General features: G+C 43.5%; 1 protein-coding gene and 1 pseudogene across 1 annotated transcript in view; both read left to right on the forward strand.

The window, feature by feature from the left end:
• The first annotated feature begins 288 nt into the window (after positions 1-288).
• SLC12A8 (solute carrier family 12 member 8) overlaps positions 289-24775 on the forward strand; it is a 184686-nt gene continuing 160199 nt past the window's right edge. The window contains exon 1 of the mRNA XM_004373611.1: positions 289-340. Coding sequence (XP_004373668.1) covers positions 290-340 — 51 coding nt within the window. The 5' untranslated portion in view covers position 289. The remainder of the gene's footprint in view (positions 341-24775) is intronic.
• On the forward strand, positions 1873-2342 carry LOC101361170 (MICOS complex subunit MIC10 pseudogene; annotated as a pseudogene).

Here is a 24775-nt window from a genome sequence, read left to right on the forward strand (position 1 = left end):
GGCGGCTGGCCCCACACACTGAAGGAGCTCAGGGAAGAAAGAGAGGTTGTGGCTTTCAGAGAGCAAGATCTGAGCTTAGTTGGCTCTGAAGGATGAGTGGGATCTAGTTGGGTGTGGAAGAGGGGAATGGGATGGGTTTCCACTGAGGTAGAACAAGGTCCTTTCCTCAGCCAGGACATTGTCTGGGATAGAGGAAGGATGGAAAATGAGGAGAGGGAAGGAGGAGCCAGCCTGACCCAGGATGGTGTTTGTCTTTTAGGTAGACCTCCCTGCCCAGACCACCAGGAGAATGGCACAGATGTCTCAGGTGCAGGAACTCTTCCACGAGGAAGCCCAGCAGGTAGGCAGGGGTGGTATAGGGGTCTGTGTGCAAGGGAAGCTGACTCCACAGGGGAGCTGAAGAGAAACATTTCAGTGCACTGTTTAAAAAATTATTACTTTAGAAATGTGTTTTGGGATTCTAATCAAGAAAATATTATAACCAACTCTTAAACCATCTGTGTGCAGAAAATCTTCTTTCGCATTATTTGTACCAGATTTTGAATCTTGGACACCCCCACCCCCATCATGGGAAGTCTTCCATGAGCAGAGAGTGGACTCATAATGTAAACTTCTTTTAATTGAATCAAACCAATTTAAGAAGGTAAATTTCTGAAAAACTCGTATGTACTGAAGCTAACTGGGTTTCTGGATTTTCTGATGTCTGCAAATTTTTGTTTATATTTTTGTTTTTTCTTTGTCATCTCCTTATGGGTCATTAACACTAAGTATTCAACGTGTAGGTATGGAACTGAAGTGACTCTCCCCAGAAACAGAGAATTGACCCCTTAAGAAATAAAAAACCTTACTCAGGTGTTTATCAGAAAACTGCTAAACTCAGAGTCTGCCCCTGATGATCACTCAGCCTTGAAGTTTTTATTGCCCATTGGATTTCTTTCATGCTTTGTAGAAAGGGGCAGGAGGGTTTCCCTGTACTAGAAAAGTGGGAATGAGCCCCCCTAAGAAGAGAGAGAACCACCTCCAGAGATCTGATAAAACATGATGGGTGTGTTGCCTCTCTCTTCCTCAATGTCCAATCAAATGTCAAGGCATTTGTTGTTTGCCCCGTAGATATATTTGAAACCTACCCCTCCTTCTCTCTCACCCCCTTCACTGCCTTGTCTAAGGTACCATTTCTTGATGGGATTGTTCGCATCCTCATAACTTCTTTCTCCACTTTGCTATGAAGTGACCCTTTTCTAAAGCATAAATCTGTACATTTGTCTTTTCTGCTTAAAGCCCTCAATGGCTTCTCACTGTCCCAGACTTCAGTTCAAACTCCTTATCTTGGCCCCCAGCCCTCTGTGATCTGGCTCTTACCATCTTCTCTTGCTCTATTGTCTTGCAAGCATTTCCTGTGCCCTTACCTTTGTCACTGCACTTACTGTGTGCTGTTGAAATCAGCTGTTTCTTTTCTTTCTCCCTTAAGGCTATAAGGACAGCCCTGGTGGCACAGTGGTTAAGCACTCAGCTGCTAACCAAAAGGTCAGCTGTTCGAACCCACCATCTGCTCCGCGGGAGAAAGATGTGGCAGTCTGCTTCTGTAAAGATTTACAGCCTTGGAAACCCTAGGGGGCAGATCCCCCCTGTCCTGTGTGGTCTCTATGAGTCAGAATCGACTTGATGACAGTGGTTTTTTGTTTTGTTTTTTTAAGGCTGTAAACTCCTTAAGTTCAGGGCATGTCTTACTCATTTTTGTATCCCCAGTACCTGGCATAGTGTCTAGCATACGGAAGATGCCCAGTCAATGCTGGTTCTCCTGAACTGGCTTGGTTAGGAATTGGGGAGCTGCAATTTGCATTAGGTCTTGAAGTATTGGTGGAAATGGAACATATGATGAGGTTGGGAAGCACATCCCAGGGTGAGAGGGTAGCAAAATGATAATAGCTACTGACTAGTGGGCATTTACTATGTGCTGGGAGCCCCTGGGTGGTACAAACAGTTAATCTACCTAGAGGTGCCTTGAAAGAAAGGCCTGGCAATGTACTTCTGAAAAATCATCCATTGAAAACCCTATGGACGTAAGGAGAGCTGGAGCTGCGGTTGGGGAACATGTCGGATTCAGAGCTTGGCAGGAAGTGGGACCGGTGCTTGGAGGATGCGGTCATGAAGATAGGTACTGGTTTTAAGTTAGGAATAGTTTTCTCGCTTACCTTCTTCAAAAGAAGAATGTGGCCATTAACCTTTAGTTCTGGCATGGGATCGGGAATGGCCTAGTCCAACTGTCAGCATGATTTCCAGGCTCCATATCTTCTTCATGGAAAATATGTCAGAGAGCAGTGACTTAGGCCTGAGAACATCCCAGTGGGAGGGAAAGAGAAAGCACGTTTATTGCTCAGGAATACTGAAGTGCCGTGGAGTAAGCGGACATTCTTCTGGAACAATGTTATCGGTAATGCTTTATACTCCAGCACATTGTTTATGGATTTGAAACCAAGTCTGTTTCTTGCTTTGTATTTTCTCTCTGGAAATTGCAAGGGAGGTGGTCTTAAAGGAGATAAATTAAACAAAAATAGGAAAACAAAAGAAAACCCTATGGAGCACAGTTCTGCTCTGACCACATGGGGTTGCCATGAGTCAGACTTAACGGCATCTGTTTTTTTGTTTTATTTTAATGTATTGAGCGCTTAATGTGCATTACCTCGTTTCGTCTTCACGGCGGTGTTTAAGGTAGATATTGTTATTTTGGTTTGACAGATGGACCAAAGTGAGGCATTTTGAACCCAGGTGTGTTTGATGCCACAGCCCACACTTTTCTCCTTTCTCTTACGTGTTATATGATATCCTCCTGCTCCAATGGTATGAGCAAAGCCACCCAGATGGTAAATCAAGGGCCTGTGTGGGGAACAGAGAATAGATTAGGGTGGCTAATGTGTTTGAACTCTGGGAGTGCCTAGCCCTCCGGAAGTTTCTCGTGAACCTTTTCTACCTTTAGTCTTGGGGATCGTGAACCCTGCTAAGCCTTTCAGACCTTCAGAGCACTGGGTTAAATGAGAAGACAGGCTGGTGGTGTTACACCAAACCATTCTATTCGGAAGACTCTCTCTTGGTTGCTGTGACTGGAAAGTACCTAGAGGTGAAAGAATGGATTCTTGGTATGGCTTTAATCATGACCAGATGGGTAACTGTGTATGAGTGTGTATGTGTGTGAGTATAGGTTGGTCAGTAATAAGCAAACCAGCTAAGAAGTTTAAATTTGAGGGTTAGTAGTATAATGGTTAATGGTACATGTGTTGCCTGGGCCCAATACTTTATGACCTTGGGCAAGTTACTTCACCTCACCAGGCCTCTTTTATAGGTTTTTTTCACCTATAAAAATGGCTATAAAAATAGAACCTCCCCTAGAGAATTAAAAAGATTAGAAGAGATAATTTATATAAATATTTAATATCGTGCTTGGTCAGTAGTAAGCATTCACTCAGTGCTGGCTAATAATAAAAATAAGGTAGGGAGTATGTATTTGGTCCATGGAGTAAAGGACTAGCTAGCAAACAAATGCATGACTCAGAATAGAGAAGTTAGGCAGAAGACGTAGGCGAGAGGTCCCAGTCCAGATGATACCATTGGCCAAAACCAGAATGTGAGATATTGTATGGGACCACTGACCTGATTTCTTCAACAAATCAATGGCATGAAAAAAGATGTGCATGCGTGTGTGTGTGTGTGTGTGTGTGTGTGTGTGTGTGTGTGTGTGTGTGTGTGTGGAGGGAGAGTACTGGGAGGGGGTCTGCTCTAGATTAAAAGACTCAAGATATCACAACTACATATAATGAGTGGACCTTGTTTTGTTTTTGATTCAAACAACTGTAAAAAGATTTTTTTTAGATAATTGGGGAAATTTGAATATAAACGAAAACACTGGTTGCCATGGAGTCTACTCCAACTCATAGCGACTTTATAGGACAGAGTAGAACTGCCCCATCGGGTGGATTTGAACTGCCAACATCTTGGTTAGCAGCCGAGCTCTTAACCGCTGCTCCACCAGGGCTCCACTGAATATAAACTGGGTATTATTAAATGATGCTAAAAAATTATTGTTAAGTTTGTTAGGCATGATAGTGGTATTATGGTTGTATAAGAAAATGTCCCTTATTTTGAAGTACACACGAAAGTATGTGAGAGTGAAAACCATGGTGTCGGGTTTGCTCTAAAATATTCTAACAGGAAGAGGGGCAGATTGGGGAATAGATAAAAAACATGGAAAAATGTTGATAGTTGTTGAAACTTGATGATTCATCCATGAGAGTTCATTATACTGTCTTGTCTTCATGTTTGGGAATTTTCATAATAAAAGGTTAAAAAAAAAAAAAAAAGAAAAAGAAATGATGCTGTAAAAATGGTATGATAGTGCCAGGCCTCCTCGTCTAACTTCACAAAGGGGAGGAGAGAGAATCAAGATCATCAGACCAAGGCTGATTCCTATGAGGTGGAGGTCTGACATACCTTCTCTCTGCAACCTTTTTACCAATTCTAACACCAGCCGTCCCTTCCATGGCACTTTCTACTTCTCTGCTGGGTTTGATAATTTGTTGCAATGGCCACACAGAACTCACAGACCATACTCACAGTTACGGGATGTATTAGGGAAGTAGCAGGTTAGAGTTCAGAATCAGAGATGACTCAGGATATAGTTCTTGGATCAGGACAGCCTCTTCTCAGCCATGCCCGCAGGCAGGCCTCTTTCTGGCCCTTGGCCACTTGGCCCCTTGGCCCGGCCTCTGCCCTGCTTTGGCAAGTGTACAAAGCTCTTTAACTCTGCCAGTAAGTGCCTGGAGGCACCCCATTCGGCCAGTAAGCCTCAGCCTGAAAGCCCTCAGCTCTCTGACTCCATGGGTCAGCATGCCCACTGTAGCCCCCTTGCTCTGTGCGCCAGGAAGCACACTGTGCTGTCTTGTGCGGGTCTCCTGCTGCCATTTTCTCTAGCCTCACCACTGGTGTTAGAGTTCTCTCTGTCTCCTGGGTGTAGGAAGTTCTTGGTACAGGGCAGTGGTGTCACTAGGGGAGTGCGGGAGGTGCAGACTGCACCCCTTTGACACTGTCAGAGGGGGTGACACCAAAATGACCCCAAGGTCTGTGGCGGTGGTAGTAGCAGCAGTAGCAGGGGGCGGCGGCAGCGGTGGCAGCAGCAGGCAAGCCGGCACTACTGCGGGTGGGGGTGGGGGCGCCAAGGCAGTGGCATCATTAGGGTTGATGTCATCCAGTCACCTAGTAGGGTAAGTCATCACCACCACCTCTCCCCATCACCTGCCAGTCAGGGTGCGGGTGGCCAGCTAGTGGTGCCCGCCATTGGGCGGAGAGGAGGGTCTCCTCCTTGGCCAACAGGAGAGGGGAGGAGCTGCAGGGAGCTTTGGGGGGCGGGGCCGGGAGGAGCAGGGCAAGGCCGCTCTGCAGGGGGAGAGGGATGACACCATGAGTTACCTCACTGGGTGACTCTGCTTCTGGCTCTTCTTCTTCTTCTTTTTTTTTTTTTTTTTTACAATCTGATTTTTTTTTTTTTTTTTTTTCAGTCAACGAATGTTTATTAAGTGGTTACTATTTGCATGGAATTATTATTATTATTATTATTTTGGCCAAAAAATAAAGACATTTAATGGTAAATAAAGATTCTTTGGTTAACATGCTTTACATACTCTTTTTTTTAATATATAGATTTTTTTTTTATTGTACTTTAGGTGAAGGTTTACAGAACAAATAGCTTCTCATTAAAAAGTCAGTACACATATTGTTTTATGACATTGGTTAACAACCCCATGACATGTCAGCACTCTCCCTTCTTGACCTTGGAGGACCTTTTTTTTTGATGAAAATATACATAGCCAAAGATACACCATTACAAAAATTTCTACATGCACAGTTCAGTGACATCGATTACATTCTTCTAGTTGTGCTGCTATTCTCACTATACTTTTCCAAATTATTCCATCACTATTGCCTTCAACTCACTGTCCCCTAGGCTTCCCATCAAACCTTTTGAGTTGCTGTTGTCAATTTGATCTCACATAGATAATTCTTTTTTTTGTTCTTTAGATGAAGGTTTACAGAACAAAATAGTTTCTCATTAAACAGTACACATATTGCCCTATGTCAATGGCTAACAACCCCACGACCTGTCAACACTGTCCCCTCTCAGCCTTGGGCTCCCTATCACCAGCTTTCCTGTCCCCTCTTGCCTTCTAGTCCTTGTCCCTGGACTGCTGTGTCTCATTAGTCCCATTTTGTTTTATGCGGCTGTCCAATCCCCGGCTGAATGGTGAACCTTGGGAGTGACTTCACCACTGAGCTAAAAGGGTGTCCAGGGGCCATACTCTCGGAGTTTCTCCAGTCTCTGTCAGGCCAGTAAATCTGGTCTTTTTTTTTGTGAGTTAGAATTTTGTTCTACATCCTTCTCCAGCTCTGTCCAGAACCCTCTGTTGTGATCCCGGTCAGAGCGGTCAGTGGTGGTAGCTGGGCACCATCTAGCTGTACTGGACTCAGTCTGGTGGAGGTCTTGGTAGCTGTGGTCCATTAGTCCAAAGGACTAATCTTTTCCTTGTATCCTGTTCTCTTCATTCTCTCTTGCTCCTGAAGAGGTGAGACCATTGGACTATCTTAGATGGCTGCTCACAGACTTATAAGACACCAGATGTTACTCACCAAGATAGACTGTAGAACATTGTCTTTATAAACTGTTGTATGTGAACTGAGCTAGATGTTCCCTGAGACCATGGTCCCTACATCCTGCCTCTTCTTCTAATGATAGTAAGGACCCCTCTCCACTTCTGGGATTGACTCCCTTTAAGTTTAGCAGGATGGCAAAACTGATCAGTCCGCTTTAAGGTTCTATACACCTTATTTACATGGTCCCACCCTCACAAGGGTTTCATGTACCTTATTTGCATTGTTAGCAAGCTATCCAATCCCTTTGGTGGGCCACAAGCACTTTATTTGCATAGTCCCACCCAATCATTATGTGGGAGTCACAAAGACTATAGCTAGAAGGGCCATATCAAGTAATTTATTGTACTGTAAAAAGTTAAAAAAAAAAAAAAGGAATGATGCTATTAGGAGCCAGGCAGATAATATAATTATGGAAAGGCCTGCTGTGAGACAATTGGTATTGGTGGTGCCTGTGACCAAATACCTTCTCCGTGGCCACTACCATGTTGGCTAAACAAGACATGTCTGGGAACTCTGTTCAGCCATCCCCTGCCAGGACTTATACCTATCTATCTGTCTATCTATCTATATTATATAGTAGATGAAGAAAGGTGTAAAATAAACATGATCTCATCTTCTCTCTATTCAGCCAGTAATCATTGGGTAGACAGTGGAGCACAGTAACTCTTGAGATAAACCTTTGCCTGGGGAGCAAAGTGTTATGTGGTTTCCTACGGGTCTGAAAGTAGCTTTGGAGGGCAGGAGGAATACATGGGCCACAAATCTCTTACAGCCAACCACCAAGAAAATTATTTTTTTATTTAAAAAAAAATTTTTTTATTGTTGTAATTAAATGAAGTTTACATTTCAAGTTAGTCTCCCATACAGAATTTTTTTTTTTAACATACATTGTTATGAGACCCCAACCGCTCACCCCATTCTGCGACAGCACACTCCTCCCCTCCGCCCCTGATTCCCCATGAACATTCAACCAGCTCCTAACTCTCTCTGCCTTCTCATCTTACCTCTGGACACCTCTTTGGTCTCTTGTATCTACTTGTCTAAGAGGCACATTCTTCACAAGTATCACTTTATGTCCCACAGTCCAGTCTAATCCCTGTCTGAAGAGTTGGCCTCGGAAATTGTTTTAGTTCTGGGGTGATAGAGAGACCAGGGGCCATGCTTTCCGGGGCGCCTCCAGTCTTAGTCAGACCATTAAGTCTGGTCTTCTTACTAGAATTTGAGTTCTGCATGCCATCATTCTACTGCTCCATCAGGGACCCTCTGTTGTGTTCCCTGTCAGGACGTTCATTGGTGGTAGCCGGGCACCATCTAGTTCTTCTGGTCTCAGGCTGATGAAGTCTCTGGTTTATGTGGCCCATTCTGTCTCTTGGGCTAATACTTTCCTTGTGTCTTTGGTGTTCTTCGTTCTTCTTTACTCCAAGTGGTTGGGACCAACTGATGCATCTTAGATGGCCGCTTGCAAGCTTTTAAGACCCCAGATGCCACTCACCAAAGTAGGATGCAGAACACTTTCTTAATAAGCTTTGTTATGCCAATTGACATAGATGTCCCCTGAAAGCATGGTCCCCAGACCCTGCATCCCTGCTACTCTGTTTCTCAAAGTATTTGATTGTATTGAGGAAACTTCTTAGCTTTGGTTTAGTCCAGTTGTGCTGGAGGGCAGGAGGAATACATGGGCCACAAATCTTTTATAGCCAACTTCCAGGAAAATTTAAAAAAAAAGAAAAAAATGTGGAGGATGAAGCTGCCTTGAGGATTAGTGCTCCTGGGTACTTCCTGCCTAGATCGCTCATCTGGTATTCATTTATCCCCCCAATCCCATCTCCCTGGATGAATTCAGTGTTTTTCAAGAGCAGAGGCAGCATCTTAGCCTTCTTTGTATTCACAGAATAGGTGCCCAAGTGATGGTTTAGGAATCTAGATACTCATTAACAACTCTCCTAGGCCTGAAAGTTTATGGTTCTTTGGTGAGCTAGGGGGCATAGGAATAAATTATGGGATTCTGAGATGTCCTGACAAGGGGTAGGGAAGGGCTAGGACAAGGAGGCAGTCCCTAAGGTGTACAAACAGTTAAGCACTTGGCCACTAACCAGAAGGTTGGCAGTTCAAATCCACCCAGAGGCACCTTAGAAGAAAAGCCTGGTGATCTACTTCTGAAAAATCAGCCATGGAAAACTCTATGGAGCACAGTTCTAGTCTGACACACATGGGGTTGCTATGAGTTGGAATTGACTCAATGACAACTTCTTTTTTTTAAATGGAAGGGTATTAGTGGGGTCCAGAGTGGGGGATTTCCTTTGAGGAAGGCCTCGTGTAATGGAGGCATGAGTGATTTGGAAGCGGGTGGAGGCTGGGCGGGCAGTCCATTGAGGAGGATGGGATATTTTCCAGGCCTAGATGTAAGCTGGGTTTGGAATTTTTTTGGAATGTGTATGTGAAGACCTACTGAACTTCTGGCAGGCCTGAGTCTTATCCCAGGGCCCTCTGTCCTTAAATACTTTACTAATGTGTGGTATGGTTTGGTGGGGGACTTGAACTTGGGAACCTGGATTCTAATTTCTGACTATGCCACTGGACATGCCAGGCCCTTGGGCAAGCTATTCAAGGTCTCCCAGTCTCTATTCCTGCAACTGTGAGTTGGGTTACGCATATCTGATCTTCAGGGTTTTTATGAGCTTAAAATAACATGCCATCTGTGGAAGAGTCTGGCCCAGTGCCTGTGACATGGTGAACACCAAATAGAAGGCATGTTCAAGGACTGGAGGAAGTGACTTCAAACTGAAGCTTGGTAGATGAGGGCTTTGTGAAATATGGGGCAGGACAGCTAAAGAGAAGTTGGTGCCAGAGAGAGGTGGATGTCAGGCTGAAGAGCTTGGATTCAGTGCTTGCCTCTGCCAGTTACTTGACAGAGAGGATGCAACGAACATGGTGTTTTAGGAGGATTAAGTTGGCAGGAGAAAGCAAGTAGCCGGAGACAGGAAAAGACAGCAAGTAGACACGCTGAGTGGGTTTGCAGTCCAGCAGAATCAAAAGCTTTTAGCACTGGGGATAGGGAGAAAATTAAGTTCAGCTTAACAGGTATTTATTGAGTGTCTGTTCTTGCCAGGATCTCCTGCTGCTGCTTCAGGAGATACTAAAATAAATAAGAATAGAACAGAAACCACTCAATTCCGATGAATAAAGAATGCCTCCAGCAAATCTGAGGCTTTTGTCTTCCTTCTCACAGGGTTGGGTGGTCTAAAGAGGAACTTAAAAGGGAAGCTGTCCCACGCTATTGTGTGGGGACCAAAAACAGAAGGGTGACGAATGACTCATTCTTTCTTCTCCATCATCTTTCCTACAGAGATTTGAGCTTCTCTGTAGGGGTGTGTCCATGAGGACCATTTTCTAGGAGGTCTGTGGGCCAAGTGTAGCTTGCCTGAGGTGATCATCCTGGAAAAATGCCCAAGCAGGTGCCCATCAGAACCGGGTCATCTGGCCAAGCATGGGGAGGAAGTGTTTCCAGGTGTCTGAGGCCTGCTGCGTCCCAGGGTGTGACCCATCTCTGGCCCTGCTCCTTGTCTCCCTGCCCCTGTCTTTTTCTTCTTTGTCATCACCTCCCTTGCTCTCTCCCTGTCTCCTCAATTCAGGGGCTTACCTAGGTTAGCTTGTTGTGATAAGAGTATGCAAGAGAGTATGGTCAAGGTGTAGGACAGTGGTGAGCAAGGAAGTAGCAATGGCGAGAGAGACAGATAGAATCAAACATATTAAGAGATGGGGGGGTCCTTGGGGGTCCTCTGGCCCAGTCCCCTTGCTTAGCATGTCATGAAACAAACCCAGAGGTGTCAAAGGCACATGCAAAAGGTAGCAGAGCCAGACTGGAACCAAGGCTATTGATTCCATAATACAGCTCTGTGTAGTGTCTAATTTTTAGGTTATGATATAATACTGAGCATTGGTGTTAGGCTCCACCGAAAAAAACTTTGCTCTTATTTTCTGCATCCTCATTAGCCAGTGGTGTACAGTTAAGAACAGACTTGTGTTTTTACTATGCATTTTTCAAAACTGTTTTAGCATCTTTGAAAAGCCAATATGCAAAATGAACTTTGGCAGCCACATTCTAGGCAAAGCACATTGGTTTATTAATATGTAGAGAAATGAGTGCAACTCAGGAGAAAGGAAAGGAAACACCAGACCAGACCTTGATGCTAACAACCTCTCCTTTTACAGATAAGGAAACAGGCTCCGAATGGTGGAAGAGCAGGACTCACAGCTGGAGCTGTGACCTGGGTCCCTTCTCTTTCTCCTTCCCTGGCAGAGGCAGACCCAGGATTTGTAGGGCATGGAGATTATACAGTTTGGGGAAGGGAGAGTGGTTCTCTTTAAAAAAAGAATACAAATTACAAATACAAAATTAGGTATAAGTTTTGGAAGGGACCCAATGCATGTGAAGGGCCTTAAAACTTAAGTTCTTAGCTTCACTATCAAATCATCTCTAGTCCCTGAACAGAACCCACTTTTGGAGGCCACAGAAGAAAAAAGACTTATGGTCCTAGAGTCTGTGGGACAGGAGAAAAGAAATGACAGAGATCGGTCTCAGAATTGAGATGTGTCTGGGGCAGTTCATGCAGGCACCCTGTCCGTTTCCCGGTTTGTTACCTAGCCTGAGAGGTCAACCCTGAAAATGATATCTGGACCAAAAAAGCTGTGTATTTGTATTTCTACAATGGAGCTGTTTCTTGGAGAAAAGTATCCTAGAAACTGAAATGAAAGTGATTCTGCACTGAAACAAATTAGGTGGGATTCTGCCTAGATGTAAATGGGTGGACTGGGTGACTTCAGAACTTCTTAGTGCCTTAGGGTTCATTTCATCCATGGTCAGAAATAGAAAAAATGTAATCTTTGCCATCATTTACTAGATTTTAGTCTGCAAGGAGATTCCTAGATGCAGTTTTAGTGACTCTGAAGTACTATTCTTGTAATTTCAATACCTATTCAATCTGTATGTTGAGCAAATAATCCGAGAAGCTGGACTATATGAAGAAGAATGTGGCATCAGGACTGGAGGAAGACTCATTAACAACCTGCAATATGCAGATGACACAACCTTGCTTGCTGAAAGCGAAGAGGACTTGAAGCACTTACTGATGAAGATCGAAGACCACAGTGTTCAGTATGGATTACACTTCAACATAAAGAAAACAAAAATCCTCACAACTGGACCAATAAGCAACATCGTGATAAACAGAGAAAAGACTGAAGTTGTCAAGGATTTCATTTTACTTGGATCCACAGTCAACACACATGGAAGCAGCAGTCCAGAAATCAAAAGACACATTGCATTGGACAAATCTGCTGCAAAAGACCTCTTTAAAGTGTTCAAAAGCAAAGATGTCACCTTGAAGACTAAGGTGCGCCTGACTCAAGCCATGGTGTTTTCAATCGCTTCATATGCATGCGATAGCTGGACCATGAATAAGGAAGACCGAAGAAGAATTGATGCCTTAAAATTGTGGTGTTGGCAAAGAATATTAAATATCCCATGGACTGCCAAAAGAACGAACAAATCTGTCTTGGAAGAAGTGCAACCAGAATGCTCCTTAGAAGCAAGGATGGCGAGACTATGTCTCACATACTTTGAACATGGTATCAGGAGGGCTCAGTCCTTGGAGAAGAACATCATGCTTGGTAAAGTAGGGGGTCAGTGAAAAAGAGGAAGACCTTCAATGAGATGGATTGACACAGTGGCTGCAACAATGGGCTCAAGCATAACAACGATTGTGGAGGATGACGCAGGATTGGGCAGTGTTTTGTTCTGTTGTACATAGGGTCGCTATGAGGTGGAACCGACTGGACGGCACCTAACAACAACAACAGGTCATGCTTGGACTGATGTGGTGGGATTGAACAACCTGGCTTCCTGTATGAGTGACTGAGTTTTAGCTTCCTTTTCCATTTATTTTATACTTTTTCTAACCAAAATATATCTCTTTAGGATAACAGTTTAAACACTGATGTTGAGTGGCATAAAGTCAATTCTGATTCATAGGGACCCCATATGACAGAGTAGAACTGCCCCATAGGGTTTTCTTGGCTGTAATCTTTATGCGAGCAGATTGCCAGGTCTTTCTCCTTCAGAGGTGCTGGGTGGGTTTGAACCTCCAACTTTTTGGTTAGTAGCTGAGTGCTTAACCGTTGTGCCACTGGGCTACTTCTATATTCATAAGACAATATTAAATTGTACTGAAGTTTAAAGAAACACATAATCCTCATTTTCACCAATTCCATATTTGCAAATTCACCTACTCTCTAAATGTCTCTGTAACCCCCAAATCAGTACTGTGGTGCTTTTACAGTCATTTGTGGACATGTGCAGAGAGGTAAAAAATTTAGGTCACCTGACACACATGTTCCCCGCTGAAGTCGAACAAGATGATGCTCTCTGCTTTCTTGTTTCAACTTTCATATTGTAAACAGTCGTCCTTTTGGTGGTCTATTTAGTGCCACTTTTGTGTGTGTGTGTGTGTGTATGTGTGGTGATTTCACTGTTTAAAATGGCCCTCAAGTGTAGTTCTGAAGTCCTATCTAGTGTCCTTAAGCACAAGGAGGCTGTGATGCACCTTCCAGAGAAGATACATGGGTTAAATAAGCTTTGCTCAGGCCTGAGTTATAGTACAATGTTAACGAATCAACAATATAGATTAAATGTTGTTAGTTGTCGTTAGCTGCCACCAAGTCTGCTCCCAACTCAGGAAGACCCCATGCACAATGGAATGAAACACTGCCCAGTCCTGCGCCATCCCCATGATTGGTTGTAGATTGACCTGTTGGGATCCGTAGGGTTTTCACTGGCTGATTTTTGGAAGTAGATCACCAGGCCTTTCTAGCTAGTTTTCTTAGTCTGGAAGCTCTACTGAATCCTGTTCAGCATCATAGCAACACATAAGCCTCCACTGACAGACAGGTGGTGGCTGCACATGAGCTGGATCGGCCAGAAATCAAATCTAGGTCCCCCACAAGGAGGGCAAGAACTCTACCACTGAACCACCAGTGCCCCCGCTATGGATTAATAAGATGTCTTTAAACAGAAATACATAAAATAAGGCTATGTATCCATCAGTTAATGAAAATATTGTAACCAGAGGCTTATAGGAACCTAACCCAGTGTTTCCCCTTGAGTGGTGGTTCAGTATTTGATAATCCACTGTTCGCAGAGACTTTCTAGGACATAGCTGCCATGAATAACAAGAATTGACAATACTGAGTCGGAATCAGCTCAATGGCAACAGGCTGGGTTTTAGTTTTAGTTTTGAGAGTAATTGAGTATCTTTTTGTTTTTCAATAAAACAAACGTAAAATGTAATCTGATTCTCAAGTACTTTTTCCCCCAGCTCCTGAGTTTTAATACCTTAAGAGACTGTGGTGGTTATAGCGACGGTGGGATGCTTTAGAGTAGTCTTTACTTCAAGAAAGTCTTTACCAGCCGCAGCTATCCAGTTTTGATGTGCTTCTAGGGATGATACTTTAGCATTACCACTTCTCAGGAGAAAGGCCCCACGTATCTATCTTTCTCTCCCTCTCTCTTTCTTTTTTCTGTTTTGGTGTGTGAGTGTTTCCTCCTCCACATGAACAGGCATAAAGAAAAATAAAAAGATAGTGGGGTAAAACCCACTGGTCTGTGTAAAAATTCTCTGATGTTCTTTTCCTAATCTGCAGGTAGCTTCTAAGTCCCATCCATTGTCCCAGTCACTAGGTATAGGCTTTAAGTGTTTACTGATTAACTTGAAGCAGTGATGCCCTAGCAACGCCCACCAAGCCAAAGACAGTTATGTCTAATCCATACGACAAACTTGCGGCAACATGAATCCTAGCGTTCACAGAACCTAAAAGCAAAGAGAAAGCCACAACTCATTTTGAATCACTTTCCGTTTTTATTTTAGGCTTTTATCAGTACAGAGCAACACAAAGCAAAACACAAATTATATATATTTTTAAAGTTACACAAATTTTCAGGTGGACGTTAATTTTACGAAAGTCTTCACCATCTTTAAGTATCCAGTTTTCTCAGTACATTTAAAATGTGATTCAAATGACAGGCATCCTTTCGTGAATTGACCGACTGCACAAAATGAAGTACATCTATGAACAGGGCTGCTAACTTTGGTGAGTAAAAACACCCCAAAATATTTAAAAAATATTTTTAATAATATATTTTTTTCTTTAAATAAAAGTAGATTCGTATTTTTATCATAGAAGTAACACATGTATGCAGTAAAAAAAATTCAAACGGGACAGAATAATAAAACATAGAAAAATTCTTCCCCTCTTCTTTCACCTCTATTCCCCAGAGGGAATCACTGCTAATAGTTTTTTATTTTCATTTCCTCTGTGGTTATCACTATAGCTTTAAACAACATAGTTATACCTCAGTTTAATTTCTGGATCAAGTTGTTAATTTATTATCAGTTTACCTATTGCTTCCTGGTATGAAAACTAGGACACAAATACTCTTCCCTCTGTTTTTCTCATTTCTAGTATTTTGTTAGTTGGATTATTAGTATTTGAACTAATTGTCAAGGTTTATAAAGCTTACACTTTAGTCTGCAATTATAATGAACATTTTCTCATCTGTTAGAGTTGGTTATAAAAATTTTAAACCAATAAACAGTATTTACAGTAAAAAGATTTTGTGCGTGTGCGTGTGTGCCTGGTTGAATAACCAATTGGTATTAATGGACACAGGAGCCCTGGCGGCGCAGTGGTTATAGAGCTATGGCTGCTAACCAAAAGGTCGGCAGTTCAAATCCACCAGTCACCCCTTGGAAACTCTGTGAGGCAGTTCTACCCTGTGCTGTAAGGTTGCTCTGAGTCAGAATTGACTTGATGGCAATGTGGTTTTGTTGTTGTTATTAATGGACGCATGGAAAGAAAACATTGTATTAAATCATTAAAGTTTTGCTGCTTGAAGGCAAGCTAAGCAACAAGGTTAAACTTTTTTCAAAGTTTCTTTAATTCTCCTGGGACATGTGCAGACACCATTGTTTCTTATATCTGATGTCACCCTTTTTCTGCGATTCTTTTATGTTTTGAGTGACAGTAATTTTTTCATACATGGATCAATGGTAGTAAAATACACCTTTCTTTTTCTCCTTTGTTACTGTGGGAGGCTAGACTTTTTTTTTCATATACTTCAGAAACAACATTTTGCAATAGATTGAATGCAGAAGTAGTTATGAGAATCCAGCTGTCTTCTATCAAGCCAGACATTAAGAAGATTTGAACACACATTTGAACAAACATTGAAATAACAATGCCTCTCTTTTTACTAAATTTGTTTTTGTTTTGGAAAATAATAATTTTTCATGAAAACATGTCATTTATGTTAGCAGGTAATGGGTTTATTATCGTTATTTTTAAACTTAAAAATCCATAAGCCATTGCCAGTCAAGTCGATTCCGACCCATAGCCACCCTATAGGACAGAGTAGAACTGCCCCATAGGGTTTCCAAGGAGCGGCTGGTGGATTCAAACAGCTGACCTTTTGGTTAGCAGCCAATATCTCCCTTTTAATTTAAAATATGGTAAATATTGATAGGTATAACTTGTATAAATGAAAGTTCTTTGGGGTTCTAATAATTTTAAGAATTTAAAAGGGTCCTCAGATCAATAAGTTTGAGAACTGATGTTCTGAGGATTCAGTATACATTTTAAACCTTTCACAGTTTATTTAGAGTTAATATTGTGCCACTTCATGTAAAATGTAGATACTTTGCAATCATATGGGTCTATTTATGACTCCCTCTGCAATTTTTTATGCTGTAATGTCATATATATTACTTCTATATACACTATAAAGCCTTCAGAGTAACAGTATACTCCGTGATTGTCCATGGCCCATGCTGGCTCCTGGGGTTAGCTGGCTCTGAGCTTGAGCTTCTCAGATGCCTTTAGGAAGACAGCCTTTGTCTTGGCTGCCCTGGGCTGCTCTATCCTTAGCTTTTTCTCTGCCCCTCCAAGCTCATCTGCAGGAATTCCTGAAATGTCTGATATGCTGGTGGTGCTTGTTTCTTCCCCCTTCTAGTTATAATTTCATATTTTTAAAAAAAAACACGCATCTTTTCTGTATTTCCTTGATAATTTAGGAGGTAGGAAAGTGCCTACTTAGCCATCTTAAAACAGATGCCTAATGACATTTTCTAAAGAGTGTTGCATTCACTCACCCAAGTAACTTACATTTAATAAGTACCTGCTCCATGTTGGGAACTAGGGGTACAAGAGTGAACAAGCTACATTTTCTTTTCCTTTTTTTTAAACGTGTCTGGGCTCCTTTTTTATATATAATGTGTACACTATGCACTATATATATATACATGTATCTGTGTGTGTGTATATATATATATACTCCCAAACTATTTGAAAGTAATTTACAGACATCATATCCCTTTATCCATAAGTACTTCAGTGCATATTTCCTAAGAAAAAGAGTTTTCTTTTACCTAATCATAATATATTTATCAAGATTAGGAAGTGTAACATTGTTATGTCCTATTATCTAATCCACATTCAGATTTTGCCAATTATCCCGCTAATATCCTATAGCCTCTCCACACCCCATTCCCCCACCCTGGTCCAGGATCCAACCTAGGATCTTGTACTGCATTTAGTTATCATGTCTCTCTAGTCTCCTTTAATATGTGACACTTCCTCAGCCTTTCCCTGTCTTTCGTGACCTTGACATTTTCTGAAGAACACAGGCCAGTTATTTTGCAGAATGTCCGCCCTTTGGGACATGATTCCTCATGATTAGATTTAAGTTATGTGTCCTTCTCGGTACATCATATCAGAGGTAACTGATTCCTGTTTGTCCCATTATTGGTGATGTTAACTTTGATTACTTAGTTAGGATGGTGTCCGCTAGGTTAATCTGCTGTAAAGTTATTAATTTTCCCTATGTAATTAATGAATAGTCTGTTGGGGATACTTTGAGACTACGTAAGCATCCTGTTCCTCATCAGTATTTCCCCCACTGGCTTCAGCATTCATTGATGATTCTTGGCAGAACCAGGGGCTACCGTGACGGTTGCAAAATGATGGTTTTTCTAGCTCCCTCATCCCTTCTACATTTATTAGTTGGTATTCCACTGTAAGGAAGCACCTTCTCTTCTTCCTCTTTTATTTTTAGCTGTATGGACTCAGATTCTCAGTTTATTCCATGAATATTTTGTTGCTATTATTATTTATTTTGTTGCTCAAGTTGTTCGAGATTTGACCAGTGGGAGCCCTTTCAAGCTGTCTCTTTTGACACGTTCTTGTCATTTTTTTTAAAGCCCTTCCTTACTTTCTGACATGAGATGTTCCAGCTCATTTTGCACTTTCTCTGCCCAGCCCTGGAATCAGCCGTTTCTCCAAAGAGCACTGGTTCCTTAAAGTGAGTAATAGTATTTAGAAAACAAGATCTGGATGTTACGTGTGTTTACTGCTGCTGGGTATCTTTGGTCCTAGACCCATTAAGCGGACAGAGAAAAGGAATGTAAGTATAAAAACACACATATAGATATATCTATCCATCCATATATCTTTATTTATTAAAAAACCATAAACTAAAACTGATACCTCTAATTCCATTTTAACCCCACAGAGTTCATTCTTGCATTCTTTAGTTTTAACTCCTTTCTCCAACAGTGAGAAACTAGACTCTCATTCAGACTACTTACTTGTTTGCTCAATCCTGTAATTCACAGCAAGGCGCTGATGGCTTGGTGGTAAATGCTCACCTTCCATGCGGGACACCTGAGTTTGTCTCCCAGCTGATGCACCTCATGTGCAGCTGCCACTCACTTCTCAGTGGGTGTTGCTATAATGCTGAACAGGTTTTCGCAGAGCTTCCAAACTAAGACAGACTAGGAAGAATGGCCTGCGTTTTACTTCCAAAAATCAGCTAAAGAAAACCCTATGGATCCAGCGGTCCCATCTGCAGCCCATCATAGGGACAGCCCAGGATCAGGAAGCTTTTTGTTTCGTTGTGCATGGGGTTGCCAGGAGTTGAGGGCTGACTCAATGGCAGCTAACAGCAACAGCGACAAAATTCACAGAAAGTAAATTCAGAATTGATAACTCTTACCTTCACAACAAACAAACTTTCTACCTAGAATGTAATATTAGTTTGTAGTTAGTTTTCTCTCTGGACTGATAGTATATAGTCAAAGTACTTCATTCAAAAGTTTCTCTGATGAGTTCCTTTCCACGCTCCAATGTGGTTATGTTATTCATTTGAAGCACAGTAAGGTAAATCCCTTTCCCTTTGTATTCTATTTTATTTTTTTCTCTCACTCTTGTTGATTTGATTTGATTTTGTTTTTTTCCAGGTACATAAAACATCAGCATTGTTCCAAAAGTCAAAAATACATGAAAGGGTATACTCAGTACGTAAGAATTTTTAAGCAGATATCATATTGGCTGATCCACTGAAGCACCAGAAGAATGAATCTTTTGTAGTTGAGTTTTAGCTGGTTTGCATGTTATTTAGGGGGAGGGTGTTAGGGTCTGTTTTGATCCTCCTTGTGTTAAATCCAGGTGGACTTCCCTGTGGCGGCCAGAGTCCTGCAGGAAAGGTGCCCTTTTCCACAGGAGGTTGAGAAGGGAAGGGGAAGCTCCTGTTTAGGTGACCATGGCTTTGCGGGTACAGGATGTTATCACTTGTGGGGTGTTGTCTGGAGTCCTGGTGGCACAGTAGTTAAGAGCTCGGCTGCTAACCAAAAGGTTGCAGTTCAAATCCACCAGCCACCCTTGGAAACCCAATGAGGCAGTTCTACTCTGTGGTATAGGGTCGCTGTGAGTTGAAATTGACTCAACTGCAATGAGTTTGGTTTTTGGTTATCAGGTTCCAGACTAAGATAGACTAGGAAGAAGGGCTTGGCCGTCTACTTTCGAAAATCAACCAGTGAGAATACTATGGATCTCGATGGTCTGATCCACAGCCAGTCATGGGAGTGGCAAAGGGCTGGGCAGCATTGCATTCCATTTGTTCATGGGGTCTCCGTGAGTCAGGGGCCAACTCTAAGGCAGCCAATAACAACAACATCAGGGGTCCAGAGCACTTGTGTCTTCGGGCTCTGAGATCGGAGGCAGGAGCGGCTGCCCTGTGGGGAAGGAGCTGCTGCCTGGTCCTGGGAGGCAGAACTCGGGCAGGAATCTCCCGTCGGCATAGAATTTTCACAGTGTTTGAGGGTCTTGCTGTGGTGTGACCAGATGGTACCTTTGGGAGAGTCCCAGCCTTGGGCAAGAATTAGGATGTACAGGCATGGGAAAAACACAGATCAAGCATGCAGGAAGCACTGTATTTAGACACGGGCATTAGAATTAGTTCTGTGGCAGAAGAGACCAACACGGCCAGAAAGATCTCACATTTCCGGGAATGGTGAGCCAATATTGACTAAGGGTGCCGCCCAGGTTCTAATACAGGGAAATCAGACTTTGGCCACCCCATTTGGGTCCTAGCACCCTCAGCTCCAGAGCCCTGGTCATGTTCAACATCAGCTGGGGTGGCAGGGCAGATTTCCCCGGAGTCCCTGTCCATCCTGGCACTGCTGGTACAACACAGAGGGTTTGGCTCTCCCAGCGTTTGCACGGGGCAGGGTGAGAGAGGCAGCTTTCAAGGTTGAGTGGTAGAGCAAGGATTCCTCCTTAAAAATGAGGGCAACAGGTTATCTGGGGGAAAACAGAAAATACACAGTCAACAAGATCTCTTTCCTTTCGCGAGAGAGAACTTCCCTGAAGAAATCCTCACCCACGTTTACAGTTTCGTGTAGTGCTTAATGCTTACAAAAAGGCTTCACACTTATTTTCTTATGTAAGCTTTACAAAACCCCACGGTGCAGGTGTGGAGCTACTGCCTTCCACACGGGCATCACAGGGGCCCACGGATGGGCTGGCCCTTCGCTGCCTCCCAGTCACCGGGCGCTGCCACGTGGGGCCTGCAGAGCCACAGGGGAGGGACGCGCTCTCAGCCTGCCCACTGGCTCGCAGTTCAGCGGTAGCTTGGAGATGCTGTCTGGTGTTTAATTAATAATTCAACAGTCAGCTGTAAGAAAGCACACTGCTGGCTCTGTGTGTGTATAATCCAGGCAGGACATGTCTCCTCCAGTGTGGGAGGAAGGGACAGGCCACATCTTGCTGTGGCCTGTCCCTGACCTGAGTGGGCAGAAGCAATGTTTCCCACCTGGCCTTTTGTCCTGCAGCAGCCAGAAGAGAAGAGGTGTCACCTCACATTTCAGACGTGTTTATTAAGGCCTGGCTGGCGGGAGGTGGCTGTTTGAGGCCAAAGGCTCCTGGGCAGGAGCTGCAGGCATCGACTCTGGCAGAACTTTTATACTCGGCTCAGCTTGCTGGGTGCGGGCAACAGAGTATTTCCTACTCTGGACAAGATCCAGGTGCCATTTCTCTGCCATTGTCGACCCCCCTGATCAAGTTTAGAGAGTCTTCATCCAGAGGAGAAAGACTTTGCCCCCTGAGCTAAAACATCCACCAGGCAGTCGCGGTATTTCCAGCGGGGGTGCAGACCCCTGGGCTCAGAGGGACAAGGGCCTGGGGAGGAAAAGGCATAACCCTGACGGTGGGGAGCGTGAAGGTGGTGGGGCCGCCTGGGACTAAGCTCCACTTCCTTTTTATCCTGAGTTGCTGGGCCCCTGGGCCCTGTCAAGCTTCTCCCTGCCAGCCTGGGGGGCCCCAGGAACTGACCCCTGGAGCATGTTTTATGGTATCCTTTCTGAGGGGCTGATTTGTTCCTCACTCTTTTTTATCTCCTTTCTCAGTCCCCATCTCTACTTCCCAGGATACCTCATACAAGGCATAGCCTTCCTGGTATTGCCACCTCTCCTCCCCCTCCCCCTGTTACGCCTCTGTAACAGAATGTTGGAAAGGACACTTCTTGTTATTTTGGAATTGGTGACTAAGGCCCAAATCTGAGGACAACTAGGTTTTAAGAGAGCTACCGACAATTGGGACCAAACCTCTCCCCTGGGACTTACCAGGATAGCTGAACTGGCCCTCCTACCACCAACCATCACCCAGCGTTACACCTCCTGCCCTCCTCCAGGCAACAGAAATGACTGGGTGGAGGCACAAAAGGAGTCTTTGGAGTGAGGGACTTTGTGTGAGGGACACATTTGAAGTGAGAGATGATTCCTTCCCCTCCCCTAGAGGAGGAAGTTGGCTATGACGCCCCCAAGAAAATCACCACAGTGTGTAAGGGAAACTGATGTCTGCCTCCTACTGGTTGTCTGCTTATACTGCAGCCTGTGTGAGCAGGGGAGGAAGCCTTGGAGAGAGCTGGCAGGACAGAGCGAGAGGCCGGCTACCCAAATGGAGTAGCCAGCTTTCCACCATCTGTGTGGTGATTTCCCATGGGTCAAGTGGCCACCGTGCAAGGTAGGAGATTTGAGCTGTCTAGCCAGCATCCTCCCTAGAAGGTTAGGTGTTAGGGTAGTAGCACAAGGCTGAGGGGCATCCCGCAAGTGATGGGGCTGGAGAAGGCGGTGGAGAAGGGAGAGGCACGCAGAAGGGGGACACCCAAGCTGGTACTTCCGTGTCGATGACTGGGAGGCAGCACGTTGTTGGAAGGAGGCCCTGAAACATCCCTGGGGTCTCTGTATTACCTCTTCGGCATTTTATTCCAGGGTTTTCCAGCTCGTCCCTTTTCCTTTTTCCTATTATTTTGTTTCTTCTTTCCCACTTTCTCACTAGGCATATGTAGAATCTCTCTCTCTCTTTCTATAAGAACATAGTGGGGTCAAAACCAGGCTCTTCCTGCCCAGCCTCGGATATACAGGCCACAGGAAGACCTAGTTATATTCTTTTGTCAGCTGGTAAAAATAGTTAGACATACACCCTGTCTTAGTTACCTGCTGTAACAAATAATACCAGTCGGGGGTGGCTGTAAAGATCAGAAATTTATTTTCTCACAGTTCTGGAGACTAAAAGTCCAAATCAAGATCTCAGCCATGTTGATTTCTTCTGTAGGTCTTTCTTCTGATTTCTGCTTGTTTGCCAGCAATCCTTGGTGTTATTTGCTTGAAGATGGATTCTCATATGGCATCTGTCTTCATCCTGTGTGTGTCTCGTGTCTAGACTGCTCTTTTTATAAGACAGCACTCAGAAGTTATTAGTTTTAGGAGCCATCCTACTCTGGTCTAACCTTATTAACGTAACAAAAGAAATATTCTTATTTCCGAACAGGGTCATATTTACAGGTACAGGGTTTGGACCTCCAAATTTCTTTTTTGAGAACACATTTAGGGATATTTAAGGTGTGCTATGATTGAATTCTGAGGGTAAAGAGTTTCCTAAAGTTTCCAAGTGATCTGTAAGGTACCTTTAAGGCTGATTTACCAGTCTAGTGAGAACAAGGCAATGAAAGACTTTCCGTACACGACTGGGTAAACAAACAAGTAAACAAAACAGCCTTCAGAGTGCAAATATGAAGCCTGGGACAAAAGAGAAATAAAGTTTCCAAAATCACAAAGGGTGCTTTATGGGTAAGGCACATGCATTCACAATTAGCCAAAGTCCAGAATGTTAGAACGTGAAACATGAAAGACTTAAATTTAGGGAAGAAGAAGACAGGTAACCCTTAGGTAAGTGTGGTGGTGGGGAAGGTGTGGATTTTACAGTCCGTAGAGCTGGATTCAAACCCCAGATGTGGGATTGGGGCATTTACTTCCTCGGGACAGTCTCCTTCCTTGGCTATAAACCCGGACCCTTGCCCTGCCTGTCTCTCAGGGTTGTTGTGAGGATCAAAAGAGAGAATTGATATGGAAGCTGAAAGCAAAAACAAACAACAACAACAAAAAAACCCAAAACAAACCCACTGCCGTCAAGTCGATTCTGACTCATAGCGACCCTATAGGTCAGAGTAGGGTTTCCAAGGCGGTAAATGTTTATGGAAGCAGACTGCCACATCCTTCTCCCTCAGAGTGGCTGGTGGGCTCAAATCACTGACCTTTCCGTTAGCAGCCGAGTGGTTACCCACTGTGCCACCAGGGGTCTGAGCTGAAAGCACCTCTAAATTATTCCTCCTTTTTTTTTTTGTTGCTAATGGTTGCTATTGTTATTGCTGTTTCTAATAAATAATAGGTCTGTAACAGCCATGATGGGAAGTTGAATACTAGCAAAGACAGGAAGTTGGGGCATGTCCTGAATTTTGAGGTTGAGATCCTGGAAAACAATCCTACATTTACTAAACAGGTCACTTGGTACTGTTTGTCCAAGGACGGCATCGGTAGGCAGAGTCTTAGCTCTGAGCAACAATGACTGTTCTTGACTGTTCTCATATATGTTGACTTTCAGAAGGTTCCTCATTTGTGGTTTGTGAAAGATGGATGAACAGAAGTATACACAGGTAAAGAAGTTCCTAGCTGGAGCTGAGAATTCAATTCAACAGTCAGGGACATTGATAGGGGATACCAAGAGTCCTCGGTCCCCTGTGGCTTGATTCATGTCCCTAATGATTTCTTGAGGCCCTTTCTTGGTCTGTGAGTGTTGTGACTCAAGAGGGAAGGAGAGGAGATGGGACTGTCTCCTTTTGTTTTGACGAAGTACAATTGGCCTCAATCGTTGGTCCTAGATCATAGGTGCAGCCACTGTTAGCTTTTTTTTCTGTACTCTTGATTTTTCTGCCTTCTCACGGTGTTTATAGATAACACACCCTCATGAGTTACAGACTCATTGCGCACGATGATTCTTAGGAAGGTGCTTTCCCCTCCCTGCTCACCCAACCAGCTGAGAATCACTAACCACTGCTATAGGTTGAGGTACTGGAAGACTCTACTGATGTCTGAATTAGATTAATTATGAAACTGCTAGAGCAGTCCATGGCATGAGTTGCTACTGGTTTTGTTTAGAATCATGTTAGTATTTCTACAAGGTGTTAGTCAAAAAATTTGAGTGTTTTGTAAGTGCTTTTGTTATTCTGGAATTAGAAAAGTGAACAAGGAATTTGTTTAACCACTTAATAGCCTCTGATCCTAAACAACTGCCAAATGATACTGTGGAATCCTAGGGTACTGGAATGGAAGGAGGCTTAGAAGTCACCGAATCCATC

The sequence above is a fragment of the Trichechus manatus genome, unplaced genomic scaffold (assembly GCF_000243295.1).
Source record: "Trichechus manatus latirostris isolate Lorelei unplaced genomic scaffold, TriManLat1.0 scaffold00026, whole genome shotgun sequence".
In the NCBI taxonomy this organism is placed as follows: Eukaryota; Metazoa; Chordata; class Mammalia; order Sirenia; family Trichechidae; genus Trichechus; species Trichechus manatus.